The 23,595-nt window shown below is 39.2% G+C and overlaps 1 protein-coding gene across 2 annotated transcripts; it reads left to right on the top strand.

Annotated features, from left to right (window-relative positions):
* The first annotated feature begins 6,131 nt into the window (after window positions 1-6,131).
* LOC127654956 (UBX domain-containing protein 4-like) lies at window positions 6,132-23,571 on the top strand. Of its 2 annotated transcripts, none has more exons than XM_052142541.1 (13): window positions 6,132-6,317; window positions 11,413-11,515; window positions 12,305-12,333; window positions 13,988-14,106; window positions 14,571-14,715; window positions 14,977-15,103; window positions 15,190-15,244; window positions 18,382-18,546; window positions 18,641-18,768; window positions 19,338-19,440; window positions 21,536-21,667; window positions 22,039-22,256; window positions 22,481-23,571. In XM_052142541.1, exons 1-13 carry the CDS (start codon window positions 6,236-6,238, stop codon window positions 22,620-22,622), a joined length of 1,548 nt encoding a protein of 515 aa, XP_051998501.1. In that variant the 5' UTR covers window positions 6,132-6,235; the 3' UTR covers window positions 22,623-23,571. The 2 variants fall into 2 exon arrangements, with proteins under 2 accessions (XP_051998501.1, XP_051998500.1); XM_052142540.1 differs by having other exon boundaries at window positions 22,036-22,256.
* Window positions 23,572-23,595: the final 24 nt, after the last annotated feature.

The raw sequence follows: 23,595 nt of genomic DNA, 5'->3' as shown, positions 1-23,595 counted from the left end.
TGCCAAATTTGTAACAATTGGAGTGCGTTAGAGGTGGCAGAAGGAGGCCTATAACATCCCACAACATTTACATGTAAACCCTTGGCAATTTCAACCTTTAGCATTAAAAGTTCAAATTGTTTACAGAGAGATTCAGCTTGTAACAAATCAAATCAAATCAAATCAAATCAAATCAAATCACTTTATTGTCACACTACCATGTACACAAGTGCAACAGTAGGTGAAATTCTTGTGTGCAGTTCCGAGCAACATAGCAGTCATGACAGTGACGAGACATATACCAATTACAATAAACAACATATTTACACAACTACAATTTACATATCAAATGTACACATACTTACACAACACAATTTACAAATCAAATGTACACATATTTACACAACACAATTTACATATCAAATGTACACATACTTACACAACACAATATAAATATCAAATGTACACATACTTACACAACACAATAATTATATACAATGCAGAATATAGAACAGAATATACAATACAATACAATAAGTGGGAGTATATGAAATATATATGTGTATATATATATATAGCAGTTGTATTGAGGAGAATATGTTGACAGTCCAGTGTGAGATTATAGCTGAATAAAGTGCAGTGCTAATTATTGATCCTGATAGATCAAGAGTTCAACAGTCTGATTGCTTGGGGGAAAAAGCTATCATGTAGTCGGCTGGTGCGGGTCCTGATGCTGCGATACCGCCTGCCTGATGGTAGCAGTGAGAACAGCCCATGACTTGGGTGACTGGAGTCTCTGATGATCCTCCGAGCTTTTTCACACACCGCCTGGTGTATATGTCCTGGAGGGAGGGAAGCTCACCTCCGATGATGTTCCTGGCAGTTCGCACCACACTTTGCAGGGCTTTGCAGTTGTGCGCGGTGCTATTGCCGTACCAGGCGGTGATGCAGCCAGTCAGGATGCTCTCTACAGTGCTGGTGTAGAACCGTGTGAGGATGTGGTGGTTCATTCCAAACTTCCTCAGCCGTCTCAGGAAGAAGAGGCGCTGGTGAGCCTTCTTCACAACGGCCTCAGTGTGGACGGACCATGTGAGTTCCTCAGTAATGTGGACACCGAGGAACTTGAAGCTGCTGACTCTCTCCACCGGTGCTCCATTGATGGTGATGGGGCTGTGTTCTCCGTCTTTCTTCCTGAAGTCCACAACAAGCTCCTTGGTTTTACTGACGTTGAGGGAGAGGTTGTGCTCCTGACACCAGCGTGTCAGAGTGTGCACCTCCTCTCTGTAGGCTCTTTCATCATTGTCAGTGATCAGACCTACCACCGTCGTATCGTCAGCAAACTTAATGATGGCATTGGAGCTATGTGTTGCCACACAGTCATGTGTGTACAGGGAATACAGGAGTGGGCTGAGAACACAGCCCTGCGGGGCTCCAGTGTTGAGAGTCAGTGATGAGGAGGTGTTGCTGCCCATTCTAACCACCTGACGTCTGCCTGACAGGAAATCCAGGATCCAGCTGCACAGCGAGCTGTTTAAGCCCAGAGCCCGGAGTTTCTCATCAAGCTTGGAGGGCACTATGGTGTTGAATGCTGAGCTGTAGTCTACAAACAGCATTCTCACATGTGTTCCTTTTTTCCAGATGGGAGAGAGCAGTGTGTATTGTAGATGCAATGGCATCATCAGTGGAGCGGTTGTTGCGGTAGGCAAACTGCAATGGGTCCAAAGAGGGGGGCAGAACAGAGCAGATGTGATCTCTGATTAACCTCTCGAAGCATTTGCTGACGATGGGGTCAGAGCAACAGGACGCCAGTCATTTAAGCATGTGATTATAGCTTGCTTCGGTACAGGCACAATGGTTGATGTTTTGAAGCATGTGGGGACTACAGACAGGGAGAGGGACAGATTGAAAATGTCCGTAAAAACACCAGCCAGTTGATTCGCGCACGCTCTGATGACGCGGCCCGGAATGCCGTCTGGACCCGCGGCTTTACGGATGTTCACCCGTCGGAATGATCGGGTTACATCCACAACAGAGACGGAGAGTGAATCAACCTCTGTAGCGTCAGTCGCGAGTGCACTCTCCGCGAGGGCGGTGTTACTGTCCTCAAAACGAGCATAAAATGTATTAAGTTCGTCCGGGAGAGATGCAGCGGTGTTCATGGCGGAGACTTTATTCCGCTTGTAGTCCGTGATTGTGTTAATTCCCTGCCACATACTTCTGGAGTCAGTGGTGTTGAACTGACTTTCAAGTTTGTGCCTGTACTGGCGTTTAGCTGCACTGATAGTGTTACGGAGGGCATAACTGGCTTGTTTACGCTCCTCCGTGTTAGGAGAATTAAAAGCGGAGGTCCGCGCAGTGAGTGCCGCGCGAACATCGCCGTTAACCCATGGTTTCTGGTTGGGGTATATCCGTATAGTTTTGGTCGGAACAACGTCCTCTACGCACTTCCTGATGAAACACGTTACGCTGTCAGCGTAAACCTCGATGTCGTCATCAGAGGCGGACCGGAACATCTCCCAGTCCGCGTGATCAAAACAGTCTTGTACAGTTCTGAGGGTGGGTGCTTCCTGTTTCAGTTTCTGCCTGTAAGCGGGCAGAAGCAGAACGGAAGAATGGTCCGATTTGCCAAATGGGGTGCGGGGGAGGGATTTGTAGCCTTCCCGGAAGGGAGAGTAACAATGATCCAAAATCCGGTCCTCTCGTGTGTTGAACTTTATGTGTTGGTGGTATTTTGGGGCGATTGCTTTGAAGTTGGCTTTGTTAAAGTCCCCGGCAACAATGAACGCAGCCTCAGGGTGCGCGGTTTCCTGCTCACTTATACACCCATACAGTTCCCTGAGTGCCCGGTCTGTGTCGGCTTGTGGGGGGATGTACACAGCTGTGATGATAACCGCTGTGAATTCCCTCGGCAGCCAGAATGGTCGACACAGAAGCATGAGATATTCCAGATCAGGAGAGCAGAAAGACTTGATGAAATGTACGTTCCTCTGATCACACCATGATTTGTTGATCATAAAACATACACCACCACCTCTGCTTTTACCAGAGAGGTCTTTCGCTCTGTCCGCTCGGTGCACGGAAAAGCCCGTGATTTCGATGGCCGAGTCTGGAATCTCCGTGAGACAGCCAGGTTTCTGTAAGGCACATAACGCAGCAGTCCCTCGTCTCTCGTTGGAAAGAGATCCGCGCTCTCAGCTCGCAGAGTTTGTTGTCCAGAGACTGAACATTTGCCAGTAGTATACTGGGTAGCGGGGTCGATTTGCACGACGTCTTACTCTGATGAGAACGCCGGCTCGTTTTCCTCTTTTCCTTCTGCGTTTCCGCGGCCGAGCAGCACAGACAAAGGGCTCCGCCGGCGTGTTTGTAAACAGCGGGTCGGCATTAAGGAATTTGAAGTCCGGTTTTCGATGTGTGATTGTAGAACTAATGTCCAAAAGCGTTTGTCTGTCGTAAACAATAAGGCAGACAACATCCAAGACAAAAAAACAAAGAACTGTAAACAAAACAAACAATAAACCGCAGTGTTGTAACGGAGCTCGCAACGCAGCAGCCATACTCGGCGCCATCTTGAGTCCAAATCTACACGGAGAGATGTGTTTACATAAATGGCAGTTCCCCCACCTTTAGCTAGTCGATCAACACGATAGATTTGAAAGCCATCCATGCAAACATCATTGTCAGATATAGACCTGTTTAGCCATGTTTCAGAAATAACAACTATATCTGCTCCTGTTGACCTTACCCAGATTCGAACTTGGTCAATTTTAGGTAGAAGACTGCGAACATTTAGATGAATTATTTTAAGGCCAGATAAGAACTTAAAATCAGATGGGGTTTGAACCTCTGGGTCAGGGTTTGGTTGTATATTTCCAGATAATAAGAGTAACAGAATAATTAGTCGTCTTTGGTATCCAGAACATTTGGGAATTGTGTTTTTAGACACAATCTCAATTGAAAGTAACATAATAGAGGTTTCATTAAGTAAAAAATAATCATACAAAACTAAAAAACTAAAGAGTTGTTTTATGACCCAAGGTTGTAAAACACACACATTTTTTAGCTTTGATATTGGCATTTTATACGTAGGAGCAGTTGATTTGTTATGATCGTAGTTCACATTAACTCGGATATGTTCATAAGTATGAGCACCCGGAGTCTTTCCAAAATTACATGCAGAAAATGTATCATGACTTTTGTAAGAATTGTGATAAATGAGCAGAAGGCACAGCAATACACTTGGATATTTAAATTGGATATGCATATTTAAATTGAAAGTCATACCAGGTAGGATCAGCAATTTTGATTTTGGAATTGCAGTCACGAGCCAGCAGCTAGGCAGTGTAGGTCCAAGATGGAAAAACAGCTAAAAGCCAGGCAAAGCAGGCCCAGGGTGGAGAAACAGCTAGAAGCCAGGCAGAGCAATTTTGATTTTGGAATTGTAGTCAAAAGCCAGCAGCTAGGCAGTGCAGGTCCAAGGTGGAAAAACAGCTAAAAGCCAGGCAGAGCAGGCCCAGGGTAAAGAAACAGCTAGAAGCCAGGCGATGCAGGCCAGGGTGGAGAGACAGCCTGCAGCCTGTTGGTAAAGGCCCAGGGTGGAAAAGCAGCTAGTAGCCAGGCAGTACAGGCCCAGGATGGAGAACAGCTAGCAGCCAGGCAATGCAGGCCCTGATTGAAGAAACACAGCTAGCAGCCAGGCAATGCAGGCCCAGCGTAGAGGAGCAGCTAGCAGCCAGGCTATGCAGGTCCAGGGTGGAGAAACAGCTAGCAGCCAGAGTAGAGAAACGGCTAGGTGGTGCAGGCCCAATGGAGAACAACTAGAAAGCCAGGCAGTGCAGGCCTAGTGCAGCCATATAGTACAGGTCCAGGGTGTAGAATCTGCTAACAGCCAGGTGGTGCAGGCCCAAGGTGGAAAAACAGCTTGCAGGCTAGTCCCACATGTGCAGGGTCCAATTTAGAGTCCAAAATGTAATATAAACTGTAATAAAAAAAAAGCTCAAGAAGGCTCGGACTTTAAAGCTAAAATGACTCTATTTTCAGACTAAAAATTTCACATTACAACACATTTACATTAAACACATTAACACATGCTTCTCAGAGCAACACAGGACTCTGTTGATCTGCCGCCATCTTGGATTGCCTGTTGTCGATGTGAATAATATGATTTATTGGTGTTGGCACTCCTGGAACTGTTATATTAGGGTGAGGGTTAAAGGATTGAAGTGTTATATTAGGGTGAGGGTTAGAGGATTGAAGTGTTATATTAGGGTGAGGGTTAGAGGATTGAAGTGTTATATTAGGGTGAGGGTTAAAGGATTGAAGTGTTATATTAGGGTGAGGGTTAGAGGATTGAAGTGTTATATTAGGGTGAGGGTTAAAGGATTGAAGGGTTAGGTTAGGTAGGATTAGGGTTATAGGGTTAATTGGCACTCCTGGAAGTGTCATGTTTGCAGCATCGGATCTATATGTTGTTAAGATCAACCCATAATCAAGTACAATAAATTAACTTTCAAGGATGTATACTGTCATAATAATTAACACAGGCTAATGATTGGGGTAAACTCTGTCATGTGACACTACATTTTTGTGTTAATGCCAAAAGTTTATCGACAAAAAGTGTTTCCAAACCAAACCAAACCGAGTTTATGCGCTTGAGTAACGCCTAACCCTAACCTAACCCTAACCCTATCGAAAAAATATGATGTCGACATTTGTTGAACTTTAGCAATAATTTTCATTTCCATCAGGTTTATTTTGATGCCCTAAAAAAAAATTCTAAATCAAAATAAAAAAAAATCCTTGAATGGAAACATTGTTAACATTGCATAAAAATACACACTGTATATCCACAAGCTCTTGTGAAATATCACCTAATCTCATTCTGTATAGAGACAGAGCGCAACGCGCTGGGTTATTTAGCTTGTTTGCTGTTCACCTTGTCACACAGCAGCTTTTAGACATTGTTTTGTTTTTGCCCCCCGGTGTGGGCGTGGACTAAATACGCTATGTCTCTATACAGCACATATAATATTGTGTTCGATCATTTCACAAGAATACACAAACTAAAACTTGTATGTTTCTGACACTGCTATCACACTGAAAACTACATTTCCCAGAGTGCCCCGCGCGTCATTCTACTTCCGTGTTCTGACGGCAGGTTCCGGTGAGCTGTGCGTCTCGAATCTTACCCAATCGAAACATATAGAAACGTAGTGAGTAGCAGAACCGGAGCCGGCGACAGCAACTGCAGCGGTGAATCATGCGCTGGTTTGATGGTTCGATTCCCGCGGCAATCGCGTCCGCTAAACACCTCAAATGTGTGTTTGTGGTGGTGATTACAGGTGATTCAACACTCACATTAGCACTAATGCTAACCTAATACTAACCACGAGCAGTCTTTAACTATAACACTATTATAACCACCGTCATCAACACGAACTGTCTTTAACTATAACACTGTTATAACCATCGTCATCAACACAAGCTGTCTTTAACTATAACACTGTTATAACCATCGTCATCAACACGAGCTGTCTTTAACTATAACACTATTATAACCATCGTCATCAACACAAGCTGTCTTTAACTATAACACTGTTATAACCATCGTCATCAACCCGAGCTGTCTTTAACTATAACACTATTATAACCATCGTCATCAACACGAACTGTCTTTAACTATAACACTGTTATAACCATCGTCATCAACCCGAGCTGTCTTTAACTATAACACTACTATAACCATCGTCATCAACACCAGCTGTCTTTAACTATAACACTGTTATAACCATCGTCATCAACCCGAGCTGTCTTTAACTATAACACTACTATAACCATCGTCATCACCACCAGCTGTCTTTAACTATAACACTGTTATAACCATCGTCATCAACCCGAGCTGTCTTTAACTATAACACTATTATAACCATCGTCATCAACACGAACTGTCTTTAACTATAACACTGTTATAACCATCGTCATCAACCCGAGCTGTCTTTAACTATAACACTATTATAACCATCGTCATCAACACAAGCTGTCTTTAACTATAACACTGTTATAACCATCGTCATCAACACAAGCTGTCTTTAACTATAACACTGTTATAACCATCGTCATCAACACGAACTGTCTTTAACTATAACACTGTTATAACCTTCGTCATCAACACAAACTGTCTTTAACTATAACACTGTTATAACCTTCGTCATCAACCCGAACTGTCTTTAACTATAACACTGTTATAACCATCGTCATCAACACAAGCTGTCTTTAACTATAACACTGTTATAACCATCGTCATCAACACAAGCTGTCTTTAACTATAACACTGTTATAACCATCGTCATCAACACAAGCTGTCTTTAACTATAACACTTATAACCATCGTCATCAACACGAGCTGTCTTTAACTATAACACTGTTATAACCATTGTCATCAACACGAACTGTCTTTAACTATAACACTGTTATAACCTTCGTCATCAACACAAACTGTCTTTAACTATAACACTGTTATAACCTTCGTCATCAACCCGAACTGTCTTTAACTATAACACTGTTATAACCATCGTCATCAACACGAACTGTCTTTAACTATAACACTATTATAACTATCGTCATCAACACAAGCTGTCTTTAACTATAACACTGTTATAACCATCGTCATCAACACAAGCTGTCTTTAACTATAACACTGTTATAACCATCGTCACAACACGAACTGTCTTTAACTATAACACTGTTATAACCACCGTCATCAACACGACCTGTCTTTAACTATAACACTATTATAACTGTCGTCATCAACACGAACTGTCTTTAACTATAACACTATTATAACCATCGTCATCAACACGAGCTGTCTTTAACTATAACACTGTTATAACCACCGTCATCAACACCAGCTGTCTTTAATTATAACACTGTTATAACCACCGTCATCAACACCAGCTGTCTTTAACTATAACACTGTTATAACCACCGTCATCAACACCAGCTGTCTTTAACTATAACACTGTTATAACCACCGTCATCAACCAAATTGGGCCGGTTGCTAGGGAGGGTAGAGTCACATGGGGTAACCAAATTGGCCTGGTTGCTAGGGAGGGTACTTTAACTATAACACTGTTATAACCATCGTCATCAACCCGAGCTGTCTTTAACTATAACACTGTTATAACATCGTCATCAACGCGAACTGTCTTTAACTATAACACTGTTATAACATCGTCATCAACACGAACTGTTTTTAACTATAACACTGTTATAACCATCGTCATCAACACAAGCTGTCTTTAACTATAACACTGTTATAACCACCGTCATCAACACAAGCTGTTTTTAACTATAACACTGTTATAACCATCGTCATCAACACAAACTGTCTTTAACTATAACACTGTTATAACCACCGTCATCAACCCAAGCTGTCTTTAACTATAACACTGTTATAACCATCGTCATCAACACCAGCTGTCTTTAACTATAACACTATTATAACCATCGTCATCAACACAAGCTGTCTTTAACTATAACACTGTTATAACCATCGTCATCAACACGAGCTGTCTTTAACTATAACACTATTATAACCATCGTCATCAACACGAGCTGTCTTTAACTATAACACTATTATAACCACCGTTATCAACACGAGCTGTCTTTAACTATAACACTATTATAACCATCGTCATCAACACGAGCTGTCTTTAACTATAACACTATTATAACCATCGTCATCAACACCAGCTGTCTTTAACTATAACACTATTATAACCACCGTCATGAACACGAGCTGTCTTTAACTATAACACTGTTATAACCATCGTCATCAACACGAACTGTCTTTAACTATAACACTATTATAACCATCGTCATCAGCACGAGCTGTCTTTAACTATAACACTATTATAACCATCGTCATCAACACGAGCTGTCTTTAACTATAACACTATTATAACCATCGTCATCAACCCGAGCTGTCTTTAACTATAACACTGTTATAACATCGTCATCAACGCGAACTGTCTTTAACTATAACACTGTTATAACATCGTCATCAACACGAACTGTTTTTAACTATAACACTGTTATAACCATCGTCATCAACACAAGCTGTCTTTAACTATAACACTGTTATAACCACCGTCATCAACACGAGCTGTCTTTAACTATAACACTGTTATAACCATCGTCATCAACACAAACTGTCTTTAACTATAACACTGTTATAACCACCGTCATCAACCCAAGCTGTCTTTAACTATAACACTGTTATAACCATCGTCATCAACACCAGCTGTCTTTAACTATAACACTATTATAACCATCGTCATCAACACAAGCTGTCTTTAACTATAACACTGTTATAACCATCGTCATCAACACGAGCTGTCTTTAACTATAACACTATTATAACCATCGTCATCAACACGAGCTGTCTTTAACTATAACACTATTATAACCACCGTTATCAACACGAGCTGTCTTTAACTATAACACTATTATAACCATCGTCATCAACACGAGCTGTCTTTAACTATAACACTATTATAACCATCGTCATCAACACCAGCTGTCTTTAACTATAACACTATTATAACCACCGTCATGAACACGAGCTGTCTTTAACTATAACACTGTTATAACCATCGTCATCAACACGAACTGTCTTTAACTATAACACTATTATAACCATCGTCATCAGCACGAGCTGTCTTTAACTATAACACTATTATAACCATCGTCATCAACACGAGCTGTCTTTAACTATAACACTATTATAACCATCGTCATCAACACAAGCTGTCTTTAACTATAACACTACTATAACCATCGTCATCAACACCAGCTGTCTTTAACGATAACACTATTATAACCACCGTCATCAGCACGAGCTCTTTTTAACTATAACACTATTATAACCACTGTCATGAACACGAGCTCTTTTTAACTATAACACTATTATAACCACTGTCATGAACACGAGCTGTCTTTAACTATAACACTGTTATAACCATCGTCATCAACACGAGCTGTCTTTAACTATAACACTATTATAACCACCGTTATCAACACGAGCTGTCTTTAACGATAACACTATTATAACCACCGTCATCAGCACGAGCTCTTTTTAACTATAACACTATTATAACCACTGTCATGAACACGAGCTCTTTTTAACTATAACACTATTATAACCACTGTCATGAACACGAGCTGTCTTTAACTATAACACTATTATAACCATCGTCATCAACACGAGCTGTCTTTAACTATAACACTATTATAACCATCGTCATCAACACCAGCTGTCTTTAACTATAACACTATTATAACCACCGTCATGAACACGAGCTGTCTTTAACTATAACACTGTTATAACCATCGTCATCAACACGAGCTGTCTTTAACTATAACACTATTATAACCATCGTCATCAACACCAGCTGTCTTTAACTATAACACTATTATAACCACCGTCATGAACACGAGCTGTCTTTAACTATAACACTGTTATAACCATCGTCATCAACACGAGCTGTCTTTAACTATAACACTGTTATAACCATCGTCATCAACACCAGCTGTCTTTAACTATAACACTGTTATAACCACCGTCATCAACACCAGCTGTCTTTAACTATAACACTGTTATAACCACCGTCATCAACACCAGCTGTCTTTAACTATAACACTGTTATAACCATCGTCATCAACACAAACTGTCTTTAACTATAACACTGTTATAACCACCGTCATCAACACCAGCTGTCTTTAACTATAACACTGTTATAACCATCGTCATCAACACCAGCTGTCTTTAACTATAACACTATTATAACCATCGTCATCAACACGAGCTGTCTTTAACTATAACACTGTTATAACCACCGTCATGAACACGAGCTGTCTTTAACTATAACACTGTTATAACCATTGTTAAAGTAACACTTTAACTATAAGACTGTTATAAGAGAGCTTGTGTTGTTTGTGTCAAAGTGATTCTGTCAAATGCTCAACAGCAGCACTAACAGTTTAAATTCGTTTAATATGTCACTCATATGAACTGCTGTAAAGTTAGTTTTACTTTTGACATTTGCTGGATTTTCAGGATCATACACTTAAAGTTGTGATAGAACAGTGAGCGGTTTAAAACTAATTTAGTGTTAACATCCATGTTTAATTATTTGGATTAAAAATTCCATAAAAAAAATACCAAAGATAAACTCCCAATAATAAGCCTTGTGCAGAAATATTCAGAGTCATTTGCAGTTGCTTTGACATCTTTAGATGAAATGGTCTTGAAGTTTAATGTGTATGAACACAAATAGCCAACGAATGTCAAAGGTAAAACTAATTTACCGCAGTTCATATGTGACAGAATCCATCTGTAATTGTTTCATCTGATCACACGTTCTGTTGTTTCTTCAGGTAATGATGATCAGTCCACACAGATGATGTCCAGTTGGGAGTCTGATAGTGTGTCTGATGCAGCGCAGAACTGTTGTGTTGCGATTCGAGTGGATGCACAGAGGTGAGACGTGTTTGTGTGTGTGTGTGTGTATGTGAGTGTGTGTGTGTGTTTGTGTGTGTGCATGTGAGTATGTGTTTGTGTGTGTGTGTGTTTATTGTGTGTGTGTGTGTGTGTGTGTGTGTGTGTATATGAGTGTGTGTGTTTATTTGTGTGTGTGTGTTTATTTGTGTGTGTGGTGTTTGTGTGTGTGTATGTGAGTGTGTGTGAGTGTGTGTGTGTGTTTATTTGTGTGTGTGTGTGTGTGTGTGAGTGTGTGTTTGTGTGTGTGTGTGTGTGTGTGTTTATTTGTGTGTGTGTGTGCATGTGAGTGTGTGTTTGTGTGTGTGTGTGTGTGTTTATTTGTGTGTGTGGTGTTTGTGTGTGTGTATGTGAGTGTGTGTGAGTGTGTGTGTGTGTGTTTATTTGTGTGTGTGTGTGTGAGTGTGTGTTCGTGTGTGTGTGTGTGTGTGTGTTTATTTGTGTGTGTGTGTGCATGTGAGTGTGTGTTTGTGTGTGTGTGTGTGTGTGTGTTTATTTGTGTGTGTGTGTGTGTGTGTTTATTTGTGTGTGTGTGTGTGTGTGTGTGTGTTTATTTGTGTGTGTGTGTTTATTTGTGTGTGTGTGTGTATATGAGTGTGTGTGTTTATTTGTGTGTGTGTGTTTATTTGTGTGTGTGGTGTTTGTGTGTGTTTATGTGAGTGTGTGGTTGTGTGTGTGTGTGTGTTTATTTGTGTGTGTATGTGATTCTACAACATGTTGACTGATTCATCTTTACTTAGACATGTCTCTCTCTCGCTCTCTCTCTTGTAGTGACACGTGTGTGCAGTTTTCACAGATCTGTATCCTGTATCATGTTTTTGAGGATAATGGATTGACTGAAATATGTCTGTTTAATGGGGCAGCTTTAAAATCAGTCTCATGTCAGCCTTGTCAATGTGTTTTTAAAGTATGGATGCACAGATGTATTGATTGAGCACCGATGTTTATCAGACGATCACTGACATATTAAAACCATTGGTGTTCCTTTCATAAGCATGAAAACACTGATATGGAAACTGATGGTTTATTTTAGGGCTGTGTCAATACAATATATATTTATATTCAACTGCTTGTGTATTAATATCATGAAAACGCAACAAATTTACTTCCAAATCAATTTAATGAGCTCACCAAGAGATAAACCTTGATGTCTCGAGCTACATAATCTTTATCAGTATATAATTGAAATATACACAAACGAATTAGAATTGAGATTAGAAATGATTTGTAATCGAATCAAATCAAGATATGGTGATGTAGGGCAATAAATTGCATCATGACCTGTGTATTGTAATATGTATTGTGTGGTGCCAGGCAATGCCCTGCCCTGGGTTACTTATAATTAATAGTCAAATATAAGAAACACCTACAAAAGTAAATTAAATTAAAAAAATGATCTGTTAGAGTTTTTTATGTTATATCATTGTAAAATGTGAGTTCTGATGTTTAGAACTGGATATGAGCTCACATCATTTGTCATTTTATCATGTTTTTATTAATCGTTTTATATATATATATTTATGTTGTATTTATCTTTCATTGTGTCGTCATGTGTTCAACGGATATTATTTATTAATAGCTTTTGAACCTCTTTGTGCATTTTTAAAGCAAAATATGGTCACAGGTTTAGTGTTTTGTTCAAATCTGTACCTGCAAAATGATGGTCACATCAGTGCATTCCTACTTTAAAGAGATATTTTACAAAAAAAAGTCATATTCTGTCATCATTTCCTCACCCTCATGTCATCCCAGATGTGTGTGAATTTCTTTCTTCTGCAGAACACAAATGAAGATTTTGAAGAATATTTCAGCTCTGTAGGTCCATATAATGCAAGTGAATGATGACCAGAACTTTGAAGCTCCAAAAATCACATAAATGTAGCATAACAATAATCCATTAAACTTGTGTAATATATGTTTTATGAGTGACAAACAGATGAATATTTAATAAAAAAAATCTATATAAAATAATTATCTATGATTATATCGCTTCTAAAAATGGATTAAACCACTGGAGTCTTCTGGATTACTTTTATTCTTACTTTATGTGCTTTTTGGAGCTTCAAGTTCTGGTCACCATTCACTTGCATTGTATGGACCAACAGAGCTGAAATATTCTTCTAGAAATCTTAATTTGTGTTCTGCAGAAGAAAGAAAGACACACACATCTGGGACTGCATGAGGGTGAATAAATGATGACAGAATTGTAATTTTTTGGTGAGCTATCCTTTTAAAGGTCTCTCCACACAGAGCAAATGTCATCTGTGAACAACACTTTAAATCTAAACAGTGCATTCCTATAGAGCTGTTCATATGTGAGTAATAAGAAACAGTGTGAGCTTCTGGGTCATGTGTGTGGAAGTGATGTCAGGCTATACAGTATCTGTGCATTAAAGCATGTGTACGAGTGCAGTGCTGTTGCTGTAAACGGTTCTTAACTCTGAGCTTGTTCAGATCCGGTGTTGTGCATCCCGTCCAGTTTCTTCATCGGAGAGAACGGTATTCCACTGGAAGTCATCGCAGGTAACATCACGGCTGATGAACTAACAAGCAGAATCAGCAAAGTCAGACAGGTGAATAAACACACATCACCTGTACAGATCACAGCGCTCATGACTAGTGTTGCTGTGCATTAGAGCTCTTCAGCCGTGATGTCAATAGTTGAACCCAGAAGTCAGCAGGGGTTCCCTCGGGATATTCCTGTGGGGTTTATAATGAGTAAAATAAGCATTACTTGAAGATACTTGGACGATTTGCTGTACCACATAAATTACACACAGTCAGACCTCAAACGTGAATTTGAGGCCGTTTGTTTTTAAATAATAGATGTTGAATAGGAGTTGCTAGAAGAACCTTCATGTAATGTTTCACACAGACATTATATATATATATGTCACACTGAAAGACTCACATGAGAACTCATATTGAGGTAGTATATAACGTTATATTTACAGTCATACGAGTTGCACAAGAAAGTTTCATCACACAGATTTATAACACACACACACACACACACACACGGACTCTTTCTGTACAGATGCACTTACAGCAGATTGAAGATGCGGCGACAAACACAGAGACACTCGCTCAAACCCCCCCGCCACCCGCGCTGACCTCTGACCCACAGGACACTCGCAGCACAACTGTCACACCTGCCATCAGCAGCTCCACAACATCTAAAGGTGAGTCAGATGAAACCTGCTTCATGTGCTCTGCTCACATCTCTATAGGTGCATGTTTAACACCGGAGAGACATTCTGTCTCAGAGATCAGCTGGAATAATTCTGGTGTCATTAGCAGCTGTAATATGCAAATGTGTCTCCTTTCCATGTTTCATTTCCTGGTTTCGACGGGCTTGTGTTTGACGTGTTCTTACTTTCTGAAGCTCCAGTTCTTCACAGGCGTTTGCTTGAACACATGAACTGACCGCTCTGTTTTCCCAGAAACCCTCTCGATGCCAATGGAGGAGGATGGAGCGTCTGGTCATGTGACCGCGGGTGTGAATGATGAAAGTGTCTGTTCAGGTGGCACGCCACAGCCAGAGGAGCCTTTAGACGTCAAAGTGGAGAGGTGGGCATGGTGACCTTCTCAACTGGGCTTGTTCAAACATTTGTTGTTATTTTAATAGTTGTTCATTCATGAATTGTCACATGCAGGTTAACAAAGAAAGTGGAGGAGAGCCGTGAGCAGAAGAGAAAAGCAGAAGAGGAGGTAAATCTGTCTAAACACACTCTCTATATGTCTGTTTAACTTAAGTCATGTGGTTTGCAGCGCTGCATGGGATTCTGGGAATTCATGGGAATCTTTCACTTGAGTGATGGATGGACTGGGCTCAAGTGGACGAACTTGTAACCTAAAATATTCTTAAACATCACTGCATCAAAACGGGAACGGCTTTTATCCCAGTATTTCTGTGATTATTTGAATGTTTGTTTGTAACATAAAGATATAGCGATGTTAATGTTTCATTGACGTTAAACCTGACGTGGTTTGGGGTGGAACCCTTCACTGCTTTTCTCAGTACTGCTGATTCATATGTGTAAGATCCAGTCTTCCTCTAGACCTCTCTCTCCGTCAGCAGATATAAAATACTGTTATAGCCGTTATTCTCTTTAAGTCATCTCTAATGCTTCTCTCTTTATATGAAGCCTTGAGGAAACTGAATGTAGTCAGATGATGTTACTTTAATGTTGTATATTTCATGCCCCTGATCAGGGGTGGATCTAGAAAAATATTTATGGGGTGGTGAGAGGGGGGCAGGAATTTTTGAGGGGTGGCAACATATGGCAGACTTATATATACTTAATTTAATCACGTTTATCACAGTTTGATGAGTAATAGTATGTACACACTACAAAAGGGCACAGGCTGCCATTTACAAACTCATACAGACAAACTTAATCTCATGCAATCAATGTCTTGCATTTGAATTCATATTAGGAATAAGTGACCATACAATGTGATCTCACTTAATAGGAGATAGAAGTATGATTGAAGTGAGGGCATTATCACCGGAAAGGCATTAAGTCTCTTGCTGCTCTGGCGTCATCTCGTGCTGCATTCAGTGCAGTCGGACATTGGAGATTTGCGCTCGTAAATTGTCAAATTGGCCATAACTTTTAACTGGGGTGGCAGCAGGGGTGGCAAGGTATTCTTTTAGGGTGGCATTTCCCACCCTATGCCACCCCGGTAGATCCGCCCCTGCCCCTGATAGTCGAATAACCATTAGTCGATGAGAAGAGTCTTGGTCAAACAGTTTTGATTGGTCGGATGGTCGCAGAAAGAACTTCACAGGAAAACGACGAACACCGGTATTAGCGCTGGTTGGACGCTAGCTGCTACTATGGGGTGATTTTTGTTAAGCAGGGTTAGAGTTAATCCTACACAATAAAGCAAGACACCTTGATCTCAAACTTTGATCTTTATTGTGTATTTTTAAGTAGTTGTCAACATGTCTCTGGCAAAGAAGCTTCCTCTGTGCATTCACCGATCCCTCAGCCCCGGGGTTTATATATCATATATATAAGATACATTTCTACATTCAAATTGCTCCCCAAACACAATCAAATATATCCACTTTTCCATTTATCGTCAGTCAAGTGTCCCTCTTAATAGGGTAGATGAAAAATGACTATAGATGAATTTAGATGAATATCTAAAAACAATTATAAATGTAATATAATGTATAATAATAATAATAATAATTATAACGCAAAAATAATAATTATAATGATGATAATAATCACTGAAATATCAATCATGGTTCAAGGTGAACATGTTTTACAGGCTGCAGAGTTGCGTTCACAATAAACTGTTCTGTGGAAATAAAGTGAACTGAGATGAGGTCATTTACACACTCATACATGAAACTTGCAACAACAACAAGAAAATCAGAATACAGACAGAAACAAAGAGTGAGAACCTTTTACATGCGTGTTCACGAGACTGCACGCCTCCGTGTAAACATACATGTGCATAAACGCTTTTCTGTCATCTAGGGCTGGTTGCATAAAACTGTTTTAGACTAGTCTTACTAGTTAGTCGTCTAAAATGTTGGTCTTAATTTTTTCAGTCAGTTGCATAAAAACTTTGATCAGTCTAATTAAAGACCAAAATGTAAGACCGCACACCTCAGGCTAACTTTTTGTTTACATTCAGCTGAGCCAGTGGGGGCTGAAAGGGGCGCGAGTTGAGACTTGGTTGAAGACTTTGACTTCATAAATGGTAACAAAATGTTGTGTTTTTAATTATTGGGTTAAATCAGTGTTCATTAAAATACATTTTGAAGCACTGTAGTCCTCTAATAAGCAAATATTCTCAGTGAATAAAAAATGTATTGAGCGTCCACTTTCGGCCATTTTTTTTAAGCTGTTCAGTGTCTTATTTTTCCCACAATGCAATGCAAATTAGACTGTCTACCTAAAGACAACTGTGAGCTTGTTTTATGCAACAGCCTTTCTATGGCCTCTTCAGCTAGTCAAACTAATTGTTAGATTCAGTCTTAAGTTAATGGCTATGTTTATGCAACCGGCCCCTGTTCTTAATTATATAATAAAGTGTTTCTTCAAGCACGTGTCTTTGTGTCTACGGGAAATGATTTGTAATATTAATTTAATAATAGCCTAATAATAATAATGTAATACATTAATGGGAAAACGAGGCAAATATGGTCATGACATGGTCAAATGCTTCAGCTGTTGGAGATCACTCTGACCATCCTGAGATCATCGTCTGTCGGCTCAACACTAATGTGCATTTCTCTCTATACATTAACACAATGTTACTGGTGTTCCCGACACATTCAGAATCATGACCACTTTTCCCGTGTCACTGCAGCTCGCTTCATGTGCGCTTGTAAAATATTTTAAATTATTACGGTTTAGTATTTCTCTGTAATGTAGAATAGTGTTAGCAATGCTACTTATTCTCACTCCCCACAACTCAAACCATTTTCTGATGCCCCCAAAATATATATATATATATATATATATATATATATATATATATATATATATATATATATATATATATATATTCAAGTAATTAAATGAATATCATAAACGTGAGACAACTAGTCGACTACTGGCTTAAACTAACAACTACTAGTCGACTAGGACCATCTTTGGTAGGGGCAGCCCTAATATTTGACTTAATTTTCTGATTAAGGGTTCCCACGGTCATGGAGAACCTGGAAATATAAGGGGATTTTAACATTTTAGACCTGACTGGAGTCACTCAGCACGCCCTGTATATAAAAACTCACGACTCCAGGTGTGATAGTCAGCATCAATTCTTCTCGAGCTGGTTTGATCTTGTATAAACATGATTCATTTTCCTCTCGTGTCCAGAATGGGTTGAAGAAGGAGCTGGAGAGACGTCAGATGGGGAAGGAGATGCTAGACTATAAGAGGAAACAAGAAGAGGAGAAAACCAAACGCCTCCTGGATGAGAGAAACCGCGAGAAAGCTGAAGAGAAAGCGGCCAGAGAACGAGTTAAACAACAGATCGCTCTGGTATCACATGACCTCATGACACACATTCTGTTCACTTTTATTATGGTATATATAATGAGCTGTTTTATCATCAGTGATTGTTTGTGTTCGGCAGGACCGTGCTGACAGAGCAGCCCGTTACGCTCAGAATCAACAGGAAGTAGAAGCGGCACGGTTAGCCACATTACAGGCTCGAGCAGCTGAACAGGAAGCCAAGAGAGAGAGCGCGCAGAGAGAAAGAAGGTGTGTGTTCTGGATTAAAGCAATGTTCTGTGACATCCTGCCATTACCACTGGAAATAACAGTAAACATCTAGACATGATCAAACCGCCTTGTTCATTCAAGACTTGAAGATTTGTCATGTGATTTCTGTTGGACACTATTGACTGTCCTGCTGTTAATAACACTATTGGTCTAATCGTACAATTCATAATTTGATGTGTTTAAAAAGTTTCACCTGGAAAAATTGTAGAATTTCTATCAAATGTCAAACTGAAAAAAAAATTGATTATTGTTTGTAATATTTCCTTAAACTACTTTAATCAGCACGCCCTGAATTCAAACTCGTGACTCCAGGGGTGATAGTGAATACTCACTGAGACCCCCTTAACATGACACTATTGTTATAGAATCTGAGTAATGTTTCATCTTGTCCTTCAACTCTTGACAATGTAAATCCAGTAACTTGCAGACTGTTTACATGAAGCATCAATCAGAAGTTCATCCCACCTCACTTCAGAATCTCTTATCTCATTGTAAATGTTTGCTTGTTTCTTGTGTTTAATCTTTGTTTTTATTGTTTATTCTCGCAGTGCTGTTGCCAGGATACAGTTTCGTCTGCCTGACGGCTCGTCCTTCACTAATCAGTTTCCCTCAGAGACGCTCCTGCAGGAGGCCAGACGGTTTGCTGCTCAGGTTGGTGACCTGCATTAAACCGCATTAAAGATGTAACGCATTAAATATAACCGCATTAAAGATGTAACGCATTAAATATAACCGCATTAAAGATGTGACGCATTAAATATAACCGCATTAAATATGACACGCATTAAATATAACCGCATTAAAGATGACACGCATTAAATATAACAGAATTAAAGATGTAACGCATTAAATATAACAGCATTAAAGATGCAACGCATTAAATATAACCGCATTAAAGATGACACGCATTAAATATAACCGCATTAAAGATGAAACGCATTAAATATAACCGCATTAAAGATGACACGCATTAAATATAACCGCATTAAAGATGTGACGCATTAAATATAACAGCATTAAAGATGCAACGCATTAAATATAACCGCATTAAAGATGCAACGCATTAAATATAACCGCATTAAAGATGACACGCATTAAATATAACAGAATTAAAGATGTAACGCATTAAATATAACAGCATTAAAGATGCAACGCATTAAATATAACCGCATTAAAGATGACACGCATTAAAGATGAAACGCATTAAATATAACCGCATTAAAGATGACACGCATTAAATATAACCGCATTAAAGATGTGACGCATTAAATATAACCGCATTAAAGATGTGACGCATTAAATATAACCGCATTAAAGATGTGACGCATTAAATATAACAGCATTAAAGATGCAACGCATTAAATATAACCGCATTAAAGATGCGACGCATTAAATATAACAGCATTAAAGATGCGACGCATTAAATATAACCGCATTAAAGATGCGACGCATTAAATATAACCGCATTAAAGATGACACGCATTAAATATAACAGAATTAAAGATGCGACGCATTAAATATAACCGCATTAAAGATGCGACGCATTAAATATAACCGCATTAAAGATGACATGCATTAAATATAACAGAATTAAAGATGTAACGCATTAAATATAAACGCATTAAAGATGACACGCATTAAATATAACCGCATTAAAGATGTAACGCATTAAATATAACCGCATTAAAGATGAAACGCATTAAATATAACTGCATTAAAGATGACACGCATTAAATATAACCACATTAAAGATGTGACGCATTAAATATAACCGCATTAAAGATGTGACGCATTAAATATAACAGCATTAAAGAAGCGACGCATTAAATATAACCGCATTAAAGATGCGGCGCATTAAATATAACAGCATTAAAGATGCGACGCATTAAATATAACCGCATTAAAGATGCGGCGCATTAAATATAACCGCATTAAAGATGTAACGCATTAAATATAACAGCATTAAAGATGCGACACATTAAATATAACCGCATTAAAGATGCGACGCATTAAATATAACCGCATTAAAGATGACACGCATTAAATATAACCGCATTAAAGATGTAACACATTAAATATAACCGCATTAAAGATGTAACACATTAAATATAACCGCATTAAAGATGTAACGCATTAAATATAACCGCATTAAAGATGACACGCATTAAATATAACCGCATTAAAGATGTGACCCACATCACAGTTTCAAAATTATAGACACAAGACATAAACAATATGTGTGTTAATATGATTTTGCTGTCATAAAATCACTTACTAACCACATCTGTGGAAACTTATAGACAATTTACAACATTGTTGCCTTGACGACGGAACAATGTAAACCCTAAAACACTGCAACGACCACAGAAATGATGATTTAAACAACTTTACAGCTGAAATAATGCACAAGTTTTAAACCAGAAAAGGAGGAACGAGTCGAAATTCATTTTAAAATTTTTGTGGTAATCATCATTATACCACAAATGCTGTCGATTGAGCTTAACTGGAATATTCCTTTAATATTAGAAAATAAACTGGATAATAAATAGTATAGGCTCATCAACTCATCAGCAACGAAGAATAGTGTCACATGATATGTGCCCTTTAATTTGAAAACATGAACAAAACTATGCAAGAAAAAAAGAAAATGCGACCAAAGCTACATTAAATACAGGTGCGGAAGAAAGACCATCTAGCTTATGTACCTGTTCTGTACCTCACACGGGTCATTTGTGTGTTCACACAGGAAGTTGGAAACAGATACGGTCATTTCTCTTTGGCCACTATGTTTCCCAGGAGAGAGTTCAGCACTGAAGATCTGGAGAAAACACTTCTGGAGCTGGAGCTCGCACCCAGTGCCTCCATCGTCCTGCTGCCGGTGACTGAACACTTTCTCTGCTCCATATTTAACACAAATACATACATGCAACAGAGCTGTAACTGCAATTCAGTCATATCAGTAATTACACTGATTAAAGTCTCACAAAACGAATGCTCATTATTAATGTTGCTTTAAAAAACGTATTCTCACTAACCCTCATCGACTGAGCATCAGTTGTTAAGTAAGCACTAGGGCACACACGTGCTGGTTAAATGTTTACTTCACCTGCACTGCAGGTCACTGTGAATAATCACGAGTTATCTAGTTGTTATTGTGCAGCTCTCAGTGTCAGATCTGTGTTACTAGTACAGAGACACAGATAGTGAAGACTGTCACATGACCCATGATCTCTCTCGCCGTCCCAGCAGCAGTCCAGTCGTCCCTCCAACAGTGTGGTGCACTCGTCCTCCAGCGGGGGATTGTGGGCTGTTTTGGGCTCTATACAGTACCCGCTGTTGGCCGTCTGGAGGTTCATCAGCAGCTTCATCTTCAGCACTCCTGCACCGCCTCCTCGTGCAGCCGCAGACACTCGCAGTCACAACCAGCACACAGCGCACGCATACAACGCCACCGCAGAACCACAGAGGTACAGCTGACACACTTCATGATGATATGAGATGCTTACCATAATCATTACTCTTTGATTTCAACACACACACATGTAGAGAACAAACTATTAAGCGCAGTTTACATGTCAGGGATTAGATCACCTAGTGGAACGATGACATCTTGTGCATTTGTATCTGTGAGTTGGTGACACTTTATTTTGCTTAATGAAATGAAATTCGATCCTATTATTTTTCATTTCAGAGATGTGGTTCGTAAGAGGGTGCTTGAGAAAAAAAGACCCGAGGACTTCAAAAAAGATGGTAAAATATATCGACTGCGTAGTCAAGAAGACAATGAAGACGACAACAACACCTGGAACGGCAACTCGACACAACAGATGTAGTGACATCACACACATACTGTCTCTCTCTCTCTCTCTCTCTCTGAAACGGTTTGATTTAGAGTGTCTGTTAGTCTTAACGGTGGGTTACACTCATTTACATTTTCTCCCCCTCTCATCCCCTTTTTTATCCCTCTCACCCCGCATGGGTAAATCAAATCAGGCTAGCTGAATATGTTGCACTGTGCGCGCACACGACTCCAATGAGGACGCAAGCTTGAGAAACTCTTTATGTTGAGGCATTAGCTGCAGCGTGCATCTGATTTTATTGCGAGGACATTGCTGTTTATTTAATATAATAATCAATGCTGTGAAGATGAAAACATCAGAGGATTTTGGTGTTCATATGCCGGTTCAGACCACACGACATCATAAGCAGCCTCAGCAATAGAAGACTTTATACTAGCAGATGTTACTTTACCATTTAACAATAGAATAAAAGATGTTTTTCAATCAAAACCGTTCAAGTGATTTTTCTTGATATATTTTGTTGTTGGATTTGTTAATAATAGTCTAGAACTGCTTTCTGAATTTGATCATGCTTTTATTAATGTTTAAATGTAGAAAACATCAAATTGGTTTAATACTTGCAACAGTTATTTCTGAAAAATGAATTTGAACTACTAAGAAATATTGTGCTCAATTCCATGTATAATAATGGTTTTGTAATAATTATAATACTATTAAAGGATGATTTCAAATCAAACACTTTTGTCAGAAACCATAAATCTTTTCTTCTGCAAGATGCTTTCTGAAGTTCAGATATTTCAAGAGTTGTTTAATTGTTATGGAAATACAAACAGAGGCAAACAAATTAAAGGCACGAATCAAAGGTCAAATGCTCGGGCCACGTCCACATGGTGTCTTCATGTCATGTCAGAATTACTGTAATTACGAGATTCCAACTTGTAGAAAGTGTTCACGTCTTCGTAGAACTCATTTACATTTATGCATTTGGAGATACTTATCAAGTTTA

This window comes from Xyrauchen texanus, chromosome 14 (assembly GCF_025860055.1).
Source record: "Xyrauchen texanus isolate HMW12.3.18 chromosome 14, RBS_HiC_50CHRs, whole genome shotgun sequence".
NCBI classification, from domain to species: domain Eukaryota; kingdom Metazoa; phylum Chordata; class Actinopteri; order Cypriniformes; family Catostomidae; genus Xyrauchen; species Xyrauchen texanus.
Note: the sequence above shows the minus strand (reverse complement) of the source record. Positions and strands in the feature narration are given on the sequence as shown.